This window comes from Sapajus apella, unplaced genomic scaffold, assembly GCF_009761245.1.
Source record: "Sapajus apella isolate SASKATOON/1434 unplaced genomic scaffold, GSC_monkey_1.0 scaffold62, whole genome shotgun sequence".
NCBI lineage: Eukaryota > Metazoa > Chordata > Mammalia > Primates > Cebidae > Sapajus > Sapajus apella.
Window position 1 is genome coordinate 18,314,407 of NW_022437002.1, and position 17,118 is coordinate 18,331,524.

A 17,118-nucleotide genomic window follows, 5' to 3' on the forward strand; every position below is an offset into this window, starting at 1 on the left:
CGATCTCTTGACCTCGTGATCCACCCACCTCGGCCTCCCAAAGTGCTGGGATTACAGGCTTGAGCCACCGCGCCCGGCGAATCTACTGTATAAGAATGCTACTAACACTGTTTAGTTGCTGTCAATAAGAAATAATATTTTTAAAAATCCATTTATTTATTTATTTAGAGACCGAGTCTCACCCTGTTGCCTGGGCTGGAGTGCAGTGGTGTGATCTCAGCTCACTGCAACCTCCACCTCCCAGATTCAGGCAATTCTCCTGCCTCAGCCTCCCGAATAGCTGGGACTACAGGTGCGCACTACTGTGCCGGGCTAATTTTTTTGTATTTTTAGTTGAGATGGGGTTTCACCATGTTGGCCAGGTTGGTCTTGAACTCCTGACCTTGTGATCCACCCACCTTGGCCTCCCAAAGTGCTGGGATTACAGGTGTGAGCCACTATACCTGGTCTTGTCCAGATTTTAACAGGTTTGCTTATAATTGTTATAAAATTAAAGTGCTGAAACTTGTTCACTGAAACATTTTGACTTACATTAATGCTTTATATCCCTGTATTTATATTAAGAATTCACACAAAAAATGAAAATGGAAAAACTGCAATACCTGATTTCTGTTCCCTATTTTTTTTACTCATAGTCATATACTTTTGTACCTTTTTTTTTTTTTTTTTTTTTTTTTTTTGAGGCAGGGTCTTGTGCTGTCATCCAGGCTGGAGTGCAGTGGTGCTATCTTGGCTTGCCTCGTTAATTACCCCAATTCTCCTTCAGCTGGAGCTTGGTGAGCTAACACTGGACTTAGAGAGCAATGGTGGTCTTTAATTCCTTTTAAAATCAGAAGAAAAGTACATAGTAATCCAGCAGAAAAGTACATAGTAATCCAGCCTGGATTATATTATTGTATTTCTCTTTATACCAACACAATCTTTTTTGTTTTTGTGTTTTCTTTTTTTTGAGATGGAGTCTTGCTCTTTCACTCAGAATGGAGTGCAGTGGCGTGATCTTGGCTCACTGCAACCGCCGCCTCCCAGGTTCAAGTGATTCTCCTGCTTCAGCCTCCTGAGTAGCTGGGATTACAAGCGCATGCCACCACTCTCAGCAAATTTTTGTATTTTTAGTAGAGACAAGGTTTTACCATGTTAGCTAGGCTGACCTTGAGTGATCTGTCTGCCTCAGCCTCCCAAAATGCTGGTATTACAGGCATGAGCCACTGTGCCTGGCATTTTTTTTTTTTTTTAATGGAGGAAGAGGCCCAAAACGCAAAAGTGCTTGGGACCCACAAAAGTCATAGTGTGGCCTTGGAGATGACTTTAGCCTTAGACATGATGATTTTGAAGTCCCTGCAGGATATCTAGGTTTGGTGTCATTTGCAAATATGGATGTAGAGTAAGGTATAACTAGAAATACATTTGGGAGTCATTAGCATGGATATATTTTATACCTGGTAAGTAGATTGGTGAATGTGTAGTCAGAAGATCTGAGGACTAAACCCTGAGCCCTGGAGGGAACTGACTTTTTTTTTTTTTCCTGAGACTCGGTCTCGCTGCGTCACCCAGGCTGGAATGCAGTGGTGCAATCACAGCTCATTGCAGCCTCAATCTTGGGCTCGGGTGTTGCTCCGACCTCAGCCTCTGGAGTAGCTAGGACCACAGGCATGCGTTACCACACCTGGCTAATTTTTAAATGATATGTGGAAACCAGGTCTCACTATGTTGCCCAGGCTGATTTCACACTCCTGGGTTCTAGCAATCCTCCTGTCTCGGCTTCCCAGAGTCCTGGGATTACAGATGTGAGTCACTGCAGCTGGTTGGAAGCACTGAGCTCGGGGTGGGGTGAGGGTTACAAGGCAGAGGAAAGGCCCGGTGTGGTGGCTTACGCCTGTAATCTCAGCACTTTGTGAGGCTGAGGTCAAGAGATTGAGACTATCCTGGCTAACATGGTGAAACCCCGTCTCTACTAAAAATACAAAAATTAGCTGGGTATGGTGGCACGCACCTGTTCTCGCAGCTACTTGGGAGGCTGAGGCAGGAGGATCTCTTGATTCCAGGAGGCGGAGGTTGCAGTGAGCTGAGATTGCACCACTGCACTTCAGCCTGGCGACCAGGCTAGCCTCTGTCTCAAAAAAAAAAAAAAAAGGCAGAGGAAAAAGAGCTTATTAGGAGACTAAAGAGGAGATCCCGGAATGGTGGAGAGTAGTGTCATGAAAATCAAAGGCAGAAACTATTTGAGAAGGAGTGGCCAGCTCTTTCAAGTAAGATATGTGTCCATTGGAATTAGGGTCATATAGGCCATTAGTGATCTTGTCCAGAGTAGAAGGGGTAGAAGACAGGGAGAGTGGAAGGTAAGGAAGGGGAGCTATACAGCTCTTACTAGAAGTTTGCCTGTGGAGGGGAGAAGATAAGGAATCAAAGGAATTTTTTTTTTTTTTTTGAGATGTAGTCTCGCTCTGTCACCCAGACTGGAGTGCAGTGGCACAATCTCGGCTCACTGCAGCCTCCGCCTCCTAGGTTCAAGTGATTCTCCTGCCTTACCCTCCCAAGTAGCTGGGATTACAGGCACCCGCCACCATACCCAGCTAATTTTTGTATTTTTAGTAGAGATGAGCTTTCACCATCTTGGCCAGGTTGGTCTTGAACTCCTGACCTCGTGATCCACCACCTTGACCTCCCAAAATGCTAGGATTACAGGCATGAGCCACTGTGCTCGGCCATTTTGCAGGCTGAGCTCTCAGACGTTTTTGGCCAGTGGTCTCCACATTCTTCCTTGCCAGTTATGCAAGCCTGTAGTTCTCCCTGCAGAACCTATGGCTCCTGGGTTCTATTCAAAGTCTTTTTAAATTTGGAGCATGAATTCTTTGCTACTCAGAGCCTCAGATATAGCCTATACTGATGAAAACTATTTCTGTTTTAGAGTTGATGCCAAATTAAAAAGAAAATTAGGGTCCATCTCCTTTTCCTCTCATTTGATTTAAGAGTAGCTTTTTTTTTTTTTTTTTTTTTTTTCCTTTGAGGCAGGGTCTTGCTCTGTCACCCAGGCTGGAGTGCAGTGGTATAATCCTAGCTCACTGCAGCCTTGAACTCCTAGGTTCAAGTGATCTTCCTGCCTCAGCCTTTTGAGTAGCTGAGACCATGCGCCACAGTGCCTGGGTAATTTTTTAATTTTGTGTAAGGGGTGGGAGGGTCTTACTACGTTGCCCAGGCTTGTCTCAAAATCCTGAGCTTAAGCGGTCCTCCCACCTCAGCCTCCCAAAGCACTGGGGTTATAGGTGTAAGCCACTGCACTGGCCAAGGATCCTTTTTGTTAGCATTTTTCATAATGATTATCATTGTTATTCATAGTTATAATCATGCTAATTAAAAATAGTAAAGGCTGGCCACGATGGCTCATGCCTATAATCCCAGCACTTTAGGAGGCCAAGGTGGGAACATCCTTTGAGCCAGGATTTAGAGACTGCAGTGAGGTATGATCACCACTACTGTACTCTACTCTGGGTGACAAAGTGAGAACCTGTCTGTTTAAAAAAAAAAAAAAGTCAATAAAGGATTTATTCAGATGCAAAGAAATTTGCAAATAAACAATTTGCCAACCTTGCCCTCATGTTATTTAGTCTGATATTGTCATGTTATTTAGTGTGATAATGAAGTTCATTTCTCCATACTCCTTTTCTGTCTTCTAATATCACAAAAAATATTCATTATGTTTTTTAAAATTTAAAGTACATTTGAGGCCGGGTGCAATGGCTCATGCCTGTAATCCCAGCACTTTGGGAGGTTGAGGCCAGCAGATCACTTGAGGTCAGGAGTTTGAGACCCAGCCTGGCCAACATGGTGAAACCCTGTCTCTACTACAAATACCAAAATTAGCTGGATGTGGTGGTATGCGCCTATAGTCCCAGCTACTTGGGAGGCTGAGGCAGGAGAATTGCTTGAACCCAGGAGGTGGAGGTTGCAGTGAGCCAAGACTGTGCCATTGCACTCCAGCCTGGGTGACAGAGCAAGACTCCATCTCAAAAAAAAAAAAAAAAAAAAACCCAAAAAACAAATAAAGTATATTTGAGTTTCTAGACATTTATGATGTGTGAAAAAATTAGTCAGAATACAAAGGTAAAAATATCAAGGCAGGCTTGCTTTTTTTCTATTAGATTACATTTTTTGCTAGATGGGACATTTTTTCATTACTGCTTTTTTCACTAATATATTCCCATTAAAATTACCTTTAGGGTTTCTGCTTTTTATTTCTCTTTGGTCTCTCTTGGGTTCCAGCTCTGGTTTTGTTGAGGTTCACAGGCTTTTACAATTCCACAAAGGGCTCAGGTGTGTGTGGACCAGAACTTCCATGGGAGCTGTCAGAATTAGCTCTGTGTTCATTTTTCTGCCTTCTCCTCTGCCCTTACCCCAGCCCCATAGCCCATGGAATAATGCTGGTTTCAGGCAGAAGTGCTTGTACAGAGGCTTCTTGCAGGCCCTTAGGTGGAGGCACCAGTGCTACCTCTCTAGGACCCACATATATCTACCTGCTGTCACCCTTGTCCCACTTGCTTTTTCTTAGTGTTGGGCTTAGTTTCTCTCTCATGTTCCTTTCTCATGTTCCTTCTCTTGTGCCTTACATGGCAGGAAGCTAATGGGTCTGGGCTGATCTGCATGGCTGCACTCAAACAGAGTGGGGGGGAGGCCACATTGCCTACTTAGTATAAGTAAAGGCTGTAGAACCAAGAAAGTCCTGCATCTGTAATGGTTGTATGACTTGAGAAAGTAACTTTATCATGCTGAGCCTCAGTTTGCTCATCTGTAAAATGGGAACACCAGGAATATACCTTCCTCATGCAGCTGTTAGGAAATTGTAACATGAATGAAAGAGGCTTAGTTCTGTGTCTAGCATACATTGGTAGCCATCATTATTTTTATGTATGTATATATGTACATATATATATATATAGATAGATAGATAGATCTTTTTTTTCTTTGAGATGGAGTCTTGCTCCATCGCCAGGCTAGAGTGCAGGGGTGTGATCTCAGCTCACTGCAGCCTCCTTCTCCTGGGTTCAAGCAATTCTTTTGCCTCAGCCTCCCAAGTAGCTGGGGCTACAGGTGTGTGCCAGCTACTTTTTTGGATTTTTAGCAGAGACTGAGTTTCATTATGTTGGCCAGGATGGTCTTGATCTCCTGACCTTGTGATCTGCCCACCTTGGCCTCCCAAAGTGCTGGGATTACAGGCATGAGCCACCTCACTCGGCCTTTATTTATATTTTTAAATATATATTTTAAAAATAGAGATGAGATCTTGCTATATTGCCCAGGCCGGTCTTGAACTCCTTGCCCTAAGTGATCCTCCTGCCTTGTCCTCCCAAAGTGTTAAGATTACAGGTGCGAGCCACCATGCCTGGCCTGCTGTCGTTAATATTATTTTATTAATACTGTGGCTCCCATTTATCCTACTACCTTTGATGAGCTGTTTAGTTCCCAAGGAGGCTGATGTGCGTGTGAGATATATGAGGCAGAACTGATGTGGCCAAAAAAAAAAAAAAAAAAGAATTGTGAGGTATGATTGGGAAGGTGTAGCCCTTTATAACAGTCGTTAAACCCAGACATTAGAATTCTCTGTTATTCCTGGGGTTGACTAAGTCTGTGGTATTTCCTTCCCAGGGTGCTGCAACCTAGGGAAGAGCTAGGTGTCCTCACTGGCATAGTCTTTAATGAGTGAATGGGTTCTAAGCCTTGTGGTTGACTGAGGCTGGACACGTCTGCTGTCCCTGGATATTTGTAGAACCTTACATAAAGCCTCAAAAGATGGAAGCTGTTGTATAAAACTTAATGTGAAACATATCATAATACTGTCCCATAACATCTCCAATCAGTTCTGAATCCCTGTTTCGCCTTTCTTTTCAGGAAGCATTTATTCGAAGCATTTTGTCAAAGCCTTTCAAAGTCCCCATTCCAAATTATCAAGGTAAAATGGAGGTTTTTTCTGTTTTTTAAATCAGTCATATGTATGCGTGCCTGAACAAATTAAAAACCTGCTTTTGTAAATATAATCTTAGCTGGGAATTGAAGGTGCCAGTCCAGCGGTGGCTGTGTTTCGGGTGACCCCGCTGAAGCCCGCATGAAAACTGTGTTAGCTTCAGTAAGAGCTGCCAAAACTACCTGCCCCTCATCTTCTTGATAGAGGTGTCCCAGTGCTCAGAACGCTCCTGGTAGGCCAAGATGGCTGATGGACCTAGGCTTCATGCAATCCAAGTGTATTCAGTAGCATCTCTTAGGAGGCTGACTGTGTGGGAAGCCTAGATTCTGTAAGGTTTTTCCCTTACGTCATATGTAGGGTACAGCATTGTGCTAAAACTGGGGCTTGGAGGAGTATGGAGGCCAGCTTTCTCTCTATTTTTTTAATTTTTAAAAAATTTAATAGAGATAGGATTTCACTATGTTGGCCAGGCTGATCTTGAACTCCTGGGCTCAAGCGATCCTCCCACCTTGGCTTCTCAAAGTGTTGGGACTACAGGCTTGATACACTATGCTTGGCTGTGGCCAGCTCTCAGGAGCTCTCAGAAAACTCCCTGAAAACCCCCTTTAGAATTTCAGGCCTTCCCAGGATTGTCTTGAGTTGAAATTAACCAGATCTGGAACCTCAGAAGTTTGTAGTTGAATGGGAGAAATAAAATGGGAAAAGCTCCATTTCAAATCAGAATGGGGGCTGGGCACAGTGGCTCATGCCTGTAATCCCAGCACTTTGGGAGGGCGAGGTGGGCTGATCACCTGAGGTCAGGAGTTCAAGACCAGCCTGGACAACATGGTAAAACCCATCTCCACTAAAAAAATTACAAAAATTAGCCAGGCATGGTGGCAGGCGCCTGTAATCCCAGCTTCTTTGGAGACCGAGGCAGGAGAATTGCTTGAACCCAGGAGGCAGAAGTTCCAATGAGCCAAGATTGTGCCATTGCACTCCAGCCTGGGCAATGGAGTGAGACTTCATCTCAAAAAAAAAGAAGAATGGGAAAATGGTCATGTAGAGATGCCCAAACTGAGTTTGGAGGTATTCTCAGAGAGAAAGTATCATATGGGAGCTTAAGAAAGTGAAGGACAGGCATTTGAGTTGGGCTTGCTGGAGGTCCTGAACAGAGAGAGGTTCAGGTGACGGAATGTTTGTTGGTTTGTAGGTCCTCTGGGCTCTCGGGCATTGGGCCTGAAAAGGGCTGGGGTCCGCCGGGCCCTCCATGACCCCCTGGAGAAAGATGCCTTGGTTCTGTATGAGCCTCCCCCACTGAGCGCCCATGACCAGCTGAAGCTCGACAAGTACGTGCCTTGGTATTTCCTAAGCAGTTCTGGTCCTCTGTCATGCACACATACTTGGGAGGGCAGAGGGTATTTTGGTGTGATTTCTCTAGGATTGACCTATGTTTTCAGAGAGTAGATGGTGGGGGAAGCAGAATACCTGGGGAAGAGCCTGTGGTCATGTCCAGTGAGTGGGCATTCCTCATCCCCTCCTGTCTTCGAGGATGCTCATTCACAAGGAAGAGTGACTGAGGTGATGACATAGGGAACTCATCCCTCTCTGCTAACTTTCTAACTCCTAAAGCAGTAACTTGCTATGGTTTTATGATTTATCAGCCAAGAAGGTCTTCTCAGGCAGTTGCCTCTGTTGCCTCTGGATCCGCAGGACACAGCTTCCTGAGGGTATTCCTTTGCCCACGTCTGACCACCCTGTTTTTTTTTTTTGCTGTGTTTTCTCAGGGAGAAATTCCCTGTCCATGTGGTTGTTGACCCTATTCTCAGTAAGGTTTTGCGGCCTCATCAGAGAGAGGTAAATGAGGGTGAGGGGAACGAAGTGTGGGCCAGAGGCTGAGCCTGGGAGACTACCATCCCCTGGGACAGCAGCAGCGTATGTGCCAAATGGATTGAAGGCTTTTATTCTCTAGGGAGTGAAATTCCTGTGGGAGTGTGTCACCAGTCGGCGCATCCCTGGCAGCCATGGCTGCATCATGGCTGATGAGATGGGCCTGGGAAAGACGCTGCAGTGCATCACATTGATGTGGACACTTTTGCGCCAGAGTCCAGAGTGCAAGCCAGAAATTGACAAGGCAGTGGTGGTGTCACCCTCCAGCCTGGTGAAAAACTGGTACAATGAGGTTGGGAAATGGCTCGGAGGGAGGATCCAACCTCTGGCCATCGATGGAGGATCTAAGGACGAAATAGACCAAAAGCTGGGTATGGCTGCACTCTCCTACACAGCCTGCTGCTTGCTTTCTTATGTGTATGCTCTCTTATGGCCAGGGTTGAGGGCAGTGCAGGGGTAGAAGAAAAGAGAATTTCCATAGAAAATAGTTGAAGTGTAGTCAGTTGTTTCCAGGCTAAATTAAAGAACTGTCAAATTGTTTTGGTTTTCTTAAAAAGATTCTGAATGGTTCCTTCGACTCCTTTTCTGTTGTAGAAGGATTCATGAACCAGCGTGGAGCCAGAGTGCCTTCTCCCATCCTCATCATTTCCTATGAGACCTTCCGCCTTCATGTTGGAGTCCTCCAGAAAGGAAGTGTTGGTCTGGTCATATGTGATGAGGTACTTGACTCTCGGCAGTCTGGGTGGTAGGAGAAAATCAGTCAAAATCTCTTCACTGAGTATTGCCTTACAAGGGCTGTGCTAGTCGCTGGGGAATGCTGAAGACAGGATGCTGCCTTGGAGACAAGTGACAAGAAGAGCCTGTGATACCAAAATACAAGATACTGTCTGCCAAAAGAGGGCTTAAACAATGCTTAGAACTCTGAAGGACAGTAAGATGCTGTGGCTAATTGACTTTGTTGCCTCCAGATAGTATTCCTAGACTAAAGAAGGACCTTGAAGGATGGGTAGCAGTGTTTAGAGGATATAAATCAGAAAGTGTCTGAGACAAGTCTCAATTTAGATTTATTTTGTCAATGTTGAGCATGCTCTAGGGGAAAAAGACACAAGCTACAGTAGGATCTGTAGCCTATGCTTTTTCCAAAGAGGGTTTTGAGGACTTCAGTATTTAAAGTGGGGTTGTGCACAATGATTCACGCCTGTAATCCCAGCACTTTGGGAGGCTGAGTGGATCACGTGAGCCCAGGGGTTCAAGACTGGCCTGGGCAACATGGTGAAACCCCACCTCTACTAAAAAAAGATTTAAAAAATTAGCCAGGTCTGGTGGTGCACCTGTATTCCCAGCTACTTGGGAGGCTGAGGTGGGAGAATCAGCTGAGCCCGGGAAGTAAGCCGAGATTGTGCCATTGCGCTCCAGCCTGGATGATGGTAGTGAAACCCTGTCTCAAAACACAGAGACATACACGACCCTGTCTCAAAACACACACACAGACACAGACACACACACACACACACACACCCACCCCTACATAAAAAGGGGCAAGAGCAGGCAGGAAGGAAAGAGGAGCCGTCAGTTATACATTCAGCTCAATAAATCTGCATTTTACATAAGGTTAAGTAAATAAAGAGTAGAGGAAGAAGTCAAATGTACATTTTTCTGGGAGAGAGGATTTGTAGTCTTGTCTTTGTCCCCTACCTGTAACGATAAGCTGTTCATTTACATTGTCAGAGTGAGGGAGGCCACCTGGGGAGAGGCATGGCCTTCTATCTCTGGCTATCTGTTTAGGAATGAAAGGAAAGGCAGTTTTTTGCATGACTAGTTCCCAAGCTTAACTTTTCCCATTGGCATACTTGAGTCTTTGAGGATTAGCCTGAGATTTTATTTTCCTTTCACAGGGAACAGGTGCTAAAGACCTTTATTCATATCTTGGCTCTGCCACTTATCAGCAGTGTGACCTTCAACAAGTTACTTTACTAGCTGAACCTCTGTTTCTACATCAGTAAAATGGGGTGATAATATCTGCCTCATAGGATTATTGTGAAGATTAAATGAAATGATTGAGAAAAAGCTCTTATCACAGTGCCTGGTATGTCATAAAGCCTTGGCAAATGTAAGCCCTGGTGGTTATTCTAGGTTGGGGGTACTTGCATGAACAAAAGCAGAGTTGAGAAAGTCCATACACTTTGTAGTAGTTTATGGTGACTCCTAGTTCCTTTTCTCTGGGACTAAGGGAATGTGGCCGTAGTTACTTCCTGGTCTTTTCCAGTATATGTGAATGGCAGTAGAGAGGCTAGTACTTAGGAAGCAGTGAGGGTGGCTGGGAGCTTCCTACTATAGAGAATTTTCCAGGACTTCCCAGTGGGCTTGGTGACCCTGAGGCTGCAGCCATTGTTTGCAACTCCTGGGGAGAGTTAAGGTCCTTTGTATACCCCTGAGGTTCTAGTGGAGAGGTGGCTGAAAGACTTGGCCCTATCTGTCAACCAGTTGGCAGGCTAGGCTCAGCTCTGGGTACTATAGATTAGCCAGTTGTCTGAGGAACTTCAGAGAGGGGACAGAGGAAAAAAGCTTACTTTTGGGTGTCATGCTTTCTAGTTGTGAGCTGTTTTCCAGTCATTCATTGTCTGGCTGGTCTTCAAACTCCCAACTTCCTTGTAGGAGTAAGGAACTGACCAGGTTGAGGTGAGGTATGCATGTTACTGCCCTGCGGTTCAGGGCCCTGGCATCTGCTTCATCACTGTGGAGGGGGACTGTGCCAGGAGCTGGGTCCAGAGGCCAAAGCATTGTGGGAGAGGAAGGCAGGCTGTAGCTGTTGAGCCTTTGAGGATTAGGGAGCATCTAAATTTTTTTTCTACTCTTTTTTTTTTTTTGAGTCAGAGTCTTGTTCTGTTGCCCAGGCAGAATGCAGTAATGTGATACTGGCTAACCGCAGCCTCTGCCTCCCAGGTTTAAGTGATTCTCCTGCCTCAGCCACTGGAGTAGCTGATACTATAGGCATGCACTACCACTCTGGCTAATTTTTGTATATTTAGAAGAGACAGGGTTTCACCATGTTGGCCAGGCTGGTCTCAAACTCCTGGCCCCAGGTAATCCATGGCCTCAGGTAATCTGTGGCCTCAGCCTCCCAAAGTGCTAGGATTACAGATGTGAGCCACTGTGCCCAGCCTCTTTCTACTCTTTAGTGTTTTTTGCCTTCCCACTCTGTCATGTTTTATGAGCTGACTCTGAAGGGCACAAGGGATGAGGCTGCCTCTTATCACACTACAGCCCTTTGGCTGTTTACCTTTCCACTAGTTTACCTTTTATTTTGTCAGCTGTCAGAAATCTGAGGAACCAAAAGTCCTGAAAAGATAGTCATCTGACTCCAGGACGGGAGAGGGTTTGTCCTTTTCAGACCCTGGAAAGGGAAGGTGCCATTTCAGGCTTTCATGTTCTCAGCTCCCACAGCGGCTTTCTCCCAGCTAACGCTTTTCACTGGAACACAGTTTTTCATAATAACTTGTATGTATAAAGTCTTTGATCCTCAATCAAAAGACATGGGATCAACTTTGGCTTTGCCACTTACAAGCATGACTTTCCACAGATGAGACTGCTGTGAGATTTTTTCTTCATCTGTAGAGTGGATGGCACAGGGGCTACTCAAAAGGGATATAATCCATATCAAGAGAGGATATATGAGAGTACTTTGTACAAGTGTATGAATAGCAGAGGGATTGACCTCATCATCATCTCAATCTTAAAGATATTTAGACAAACTCAGAGAAGTGTGTGGTGACTTGCCCAGGTTTGCCCTGCGAGTACATAGTAAGCTGGAATGTGAATGCAGCTGTGAGATTCCAAGTCCTGGCTCTTTTCTATCCCTTTTTCCCTTGGATGCTTGGTGTAGGAAGAAACTTGACTCGAGTATGAAAGGGTTGTGCCTCTGCTCCTCATCGAGACCCACGTGCATCCTAGTGACTGGTGCAATAGGGAGCTGGGTTGGCTTTCTCTTCTGCAGAGACAGATAGGATAGTGTGGCAGCCCATTTCATTCGTTGGGTTATTAATTAAGTGCCTTTTATGTGTCGGACCCTGGAGATCTCATGATGCTGGGAGCTTCAGTTTAGAGGACCTAATTGTTGGTGTCCATTTCCCCTGGACCTGTTGGGCGATTCTGACTTTCAAGTCTCATTTCCCTCTTCAGAAGTCTAAGGCCTTTTTTTGGGTTAGTGCTTGGAGCCTCTAATAATTATTATTTTTTTTAATTTCTAGGCCAAACACAGTGGCTCACACCTGTAAACCTGGGACTTTGGGAGACTGAGGCGGGCAGATCACCTGAAGTTAGGATTTCAATACTAGCCTGGCTGACCTGGTGAAACCCCGTTTCTACTAAAAATGCAAAAGTTAGCCAGTCATGGTGGCACATGCCTGTAATAGCAGCTACTTGGGAAGCTGAGGCACAAGAATCACCTGAACTGGGGAGGCAGGCACATGCCACCACGCCCAGCTAATTTTTGTATTTTTAATAGAGACAGGGTTTCATCATGTTGGCCAGGCTGGACTCGAACTCCTGACCTCAGGTGATCCACCTGCCTCAGCTTCCCAAAGTGCAGGGATTATAGGTGTGACCCACTGTGCCCCGTTGGTTTATTTAATCTTTAATAGCAACGTTGGTCATTAATTAATTATTTTCTTCAACTAACATTCACTGAGCTTTGTCCTATGCACTGAAATTATACAGGTGAATCTGACATAGTCTCTGCCTTAAGAAATCCTAGTCTTGGCCAGGAGCGGTGCCTCACGCCTGGAATCCCAGCACTTTGGGAGGCCGAGGTGGGTAGATCACGAGGTCAGGAGTTCAAGACCAGCCTGGCCAATATGGTGAAACCCCATCTCTACTAAAAATACAAAAAATTAGCTGGGCTTGGTGGCACGCACCTGTAGTCCCAGCTGCTTCGGAGGCTAAGGCAGGAGAATTGCTTGAACCCGGGAGGTGGAGGTTGCAGTGAGCTGAGATCACACCACTGCACGCCAACCTGGGCAACAGAACAAGACCCTGTCTCAAAAAAAAAAAAAGAAAAGAAAAGAAATCCTAGTCTTGGCGGGGTGTGGTGGCTCATGCCTGTAATCCTAGCACTTAGGGAGGCCAAGGCAGATGGATCACCTGAGGTCAGGAGTTTGAGACCAGCCTGGCCAACATTGGTGAAACCTCATCTCTACCAAAAATATAAAATTAGCCAGGCATGTTGGTGAGCATCTGTAATCCCAGCTACTTGGGAGGCTGAGGCAGGAGAATGACTTGAACCCAGGAGGTGGAGGTTGGAGTGAGCTGAGATCACGCCATTGCACTCCAGCTTGGGGGCGACAGAGTGAGACTCTTAAAACAGAAAAAAAGAAAAAACAAGAAATCCTAGTCTCTGCCTAGTTGAGAAGATAAAATACAGTAGAGTGTGATTAGTACTCTATTATATATATTAGATGAGAGCAGAGTGGTATGAGAGCAGAGTGGTACAGTGAGTCATACAGACCTGAGTTCAAATCCCAGCTCTGCTACTTTCTACCAGCATGATTTTGGGTAACTGTTTACCTCTCTGAACCTTAGTTTCTTCATCTCTAAAATGGATAATACAATTTCCATTTATGTGGATGGAAGAGAATTCTCAGAAGATAATACAGGTAAAGTGCTTAGTGCAGTGCCTACCACATTAAACGGGTTCATTAAATAGTAGCAGCCATTATGTACATAGTGCCACAGGAGCACAGAGGTGAGAAAGACCAGCAGCCTGGAGTCACTGAGGAAAGCTTTGCATAGGAGGTGACATCTGAGGAACTTGCCTGTGGAAAAGAGCTCTAGGCAGAGGAGTGGCATGGGCAAAGAGACATAAGGAAATCTAGCATTAGGAGTGATGAGGAGGTCAGGCTTCCTAGACTGTAACAAGCTTGGAGAGTGCCAGAGAAGTTCACTGGGACCTCATTGAGAAGGGCTTTGAATGCTAAGCTAGTGAGCTTAAAAGATCTTGGACTTGATGCTATAGATGGGAGAGTCAGTGGAGGGTCTGTATTTAATTGCATGGTTAAAGCCTGACCTGAGGGAACAAGACTGAAAGACGATTCCTTCACTAGTGGTTGAGTTTTGTGTGCCTTCCCCAGTGTGGGGCTGGATATAGAAAAGGTACGGACCTGATCTTGCCCATGTAGTTCTTGGAAAAAGAGGGAAGGTGGTCCTTTATGATTTCCTTGAAAAAGGCTTAATAGAGAGAAGTAATAGAGGTGTGGGGAGAATAGGGGGACAGGACAGGGAGAATAGGGATTAGGGAAGAGATGTGAAGGGAAGAAGAGGGAAGCTCTAGCTTTGCTAGCTGCGTGGATTCTGGTTGGACCTGGAGACTGGGTCAAGTCCCTTTAACACTGACGCCCCTACAAGGCCTGGAATCTAATACAGAAGATGTCTGGCTCAGAAAGTTGTGAGTTGGGTAGGCTGATGTGGAGGGAGGACTCCCTGAAAGCATGTGTTTGTCACATGGCCACATGATCTCTGAAGAGTATAGGTGGGCTGCCAAGGCTCTGGAGGTTGGGGCAAGGAAAGGGATGGAAAGGAACAGAGGGAATCTTTGCTTTATGGGTATAGCACTGGTCTGGAAATAGGAGGTCTGTCTTTTGAGCCTAACATTCTCCATAGTCAAATGGGTGAACCCTTTCTCTTGCTGCCCGCTGCCTAGTTCCCAAGGCCCTAGAGCCTGTAATCTTTTTTTGTTGTTGAGATAGTTTCTCACTATGTCACCCAGGCTGTAGTACAGCAGTGCACTCATAGCTCACTGCAGCCTTGGCCTCCTGGACTCAAGCGATCCTCCTACCTCAGCCTCTCAAGTAGCTGGGGCTATGGGTGTAAGCAATTACACCCAGCTAATTTTTGTGGTTTTTTGTAAAGATGGGGTTTCACCATGTTGGCCAGGCTGGTCTGGAACTCCTGGGCTCAAGTAATCCGCCTGTTTTACCTCCTAAAGTGCTGGGATTACTAGCATGAGCAACTGCGCCTGGCCTGGAATGTTTTCTGACTCCTTTTCCTGTCTACATGAAACTTTGCTACCATATAGGGAATGCCATATTGTACCCTGAATAAGAATTCTCTTGTAGGGACACAGGCTCAAGAACTCTGAGAATCAGACTTACCAAGCCCTGGACAGCTTGAACACTAGCCGGCGGGTGCTCATCTCTGGAACCCCTATCCAGAATGATCTGCTTGAATATTTCAGCTTGGTACATTTTGTTAATTCCGGCATCCTAGGTAAGAATCTAGCTGTGTTTGCCACATCAGAGAGGAGCCCTTCCTTGTCTTGGGGAGCTGAGGAGAGAAAGAAGATAATGCTAGTTATATGTGGGTCATTAAGCACTCTTGTAGAAAAGCTTCTCTTGTCAGGGAGTAGCAAAGCCATTGGGAGGCCTTGGATCTGCTGAGCAACTCAGCAAAGCCCATGTCAGCCATTTCTCCTTTGCAGAAGTGGCAGGGGCTCTACAGGGTGTGGTGTCATGATGAGCTGAGGGAGGAAATAGTACTCCTAGGCATTTTTGCTCCCCACATTCTAGCTCCCTTACAAGAACTTTGACCTCAGAGCAAGCTCTGTCTTAGGGAGATTTTTTTTTTTTTTTTTTGAGACGGAGTTTCACTCTTGTTACCCAGGCTGGAGTGCAATGGCGCGATCTCAGCTCACCGCAACCTCCGCCTCCTGGGTTCAAGCAATTCTCCTGCCTCAGCCTCCTGAGTAGCTGGGACTACAGGCATGCGCCACCATGCCCAGCTAATTTTTTGTATTTTTAGTAGAGACGGGGTTTCACCATGTTGACCAGGATGGTCTCGATCTCTTGACCTCGTGATCCACCCGCCTCGGCCTCCCAAAGTGCTGGGATTACAGGCTTGAGCCACCGCGTCCGGCCTGAGATGTGTGTTTTTTAAAAATCATTTTAACCATTTTTAAATGTAATAATTCAGTGGTATTAAGTACATTCGTGTTATGCAACCATTGCCATCATCCATCTTCAAATTTTTTTTTTCTATTTGCTAAACTGGAAATCTACCCTGTAACTTCTCTCCCCTCCCCTCTTCCCAGTGCTTTGGGAGGCTGGGGTGGGAAGATCACTTGAGGCCAGAAGTTCAAGACCAGTCTGGGCAACATAGTGAGACCTCATCTCTACAAAATAAGAAAATTAGCTGAGTGTGGTGGTGTGTGCTGGTGGTCCTAGCTACTTAGGAGGCTGTGATCATGCCACCGCACTCTAGCCTGGCCAGAAGAGCAAGGCCCTGTCTCTAAAATAATAATTAAAAACTCCTCATTCCTCCCCCACATACCCTGGCAATCACACATATATTTGTGAAAGGGTGCGTTAGTGCCACCCCAACTTGGGAGTGCTCAAGAGAAATCACTTTAGGCAGAGAACCTGCTGAGTGGCAAGATTATGACCAAGTGAACATACTTGTATAACCACCATCACATCAATTACTAACACTGTCTCAGCAGCCCCTTTTCTAATCCCTGCCCTCTCCTTTCACTCCAGAAGAAAACTCTTTCCTGTCACTATAAGTTGGTTTTGCCTATTTTTGAATTTATATAAATTAAATCATATAGTAAAAATCCTTTTACATCTGGTTTCTTTTGTTCAACATTATGTTTATAAAGTTTGTTCACATTATGTGTAGCAGTAGTTTGTCCATTTTCATAATTGCATATATTTCATGTTATGAGTACACTAAATTTATTTGCTGGTTTTGTTTTGTTTGTTGAGACAAGGTCTCTGTTGCCCAGGCTGGAGTACAGTGTTGCAATCATAGCTCACTGCAGCCTCAACTTCCTGGGCTTAAGCGATCCTCCCACCTCAGCCTCCTGAGTAGCTGGGACTACAGGTACACGCCACTACCCTTTGCTAACTGTAGAGATGGGGTCTCACTATGTTCCTCAGGCTGGTCTTGAATTCCTGAGCTCAAATGATTCTCTTGTGTCAGCCTCCTGAACTGCTCTAATTACAGGCATGAACCCCTGTGCCTGGCTTCCATCTTTTTCCGTTTGGATATCTGGTTCAGCCAGCATTATATATTGAAAAGACTGTTCTTTCCCCATTGCTTTGCAGTACTACCTTCTTCATAAATCAGATGTTCATAAATGTGTTGCTGTATTTATGGACTCTATTCTATTCCTCTGGTCTGTTTGTCTCCTTGTGTCAGTACTTCTCTGCTTTATTTACTGTGGCCTAATAAGTCTTAATATCCATTAGTGTAAATATTCTAACTACACACACACACACACACACACACACACACACACACACACA

The 17,118-nt window shown here is 45.4% G+C and overlaps 1 protein-coding gene across 4 annotated transcripts in view; it reads left to right on the forward strand.

Annotated features, from left to right (window-relative positions):
• RAD54L (RAD54 like) overlaps positions 1–17,118 on the forward strand; it is a 30,036-nt gene that overhangs the window by 3,686 nt on the left and 9,232 nt on the right. For 3 of the 4 annotated variants that reach the window (XM_032247448.1, XM_032247447.1, XM_032247449.1), the window contains exons 4-9: positions 5,881–5,941; positions 7,146–7,281; positions 7,720–7,789; positions 7,905–8,193; positions 8,417–8,541; positions 14,932–15,082. In XM_032247448.1, the coding sequence (XP_032103339.1) occupies positions 5,881–5,941; positions 7,146–7,281; positions 7,720–7,789; positions 7,905–8,193; positions 8,417–8,541; positions 14,932–15,082 (832 nt within the window). The remainder of the gene's footprint in view (positions 1–5,880; positions 5,942–7,145; positions 7,282–7,719; positions 7,790–7,904; positions 8,194–8,416; positions 8,542–14,931; positions 15,083–17,118) is intronic. The other variant, XM_032247450.1, reaches the window with a different exon arrangement.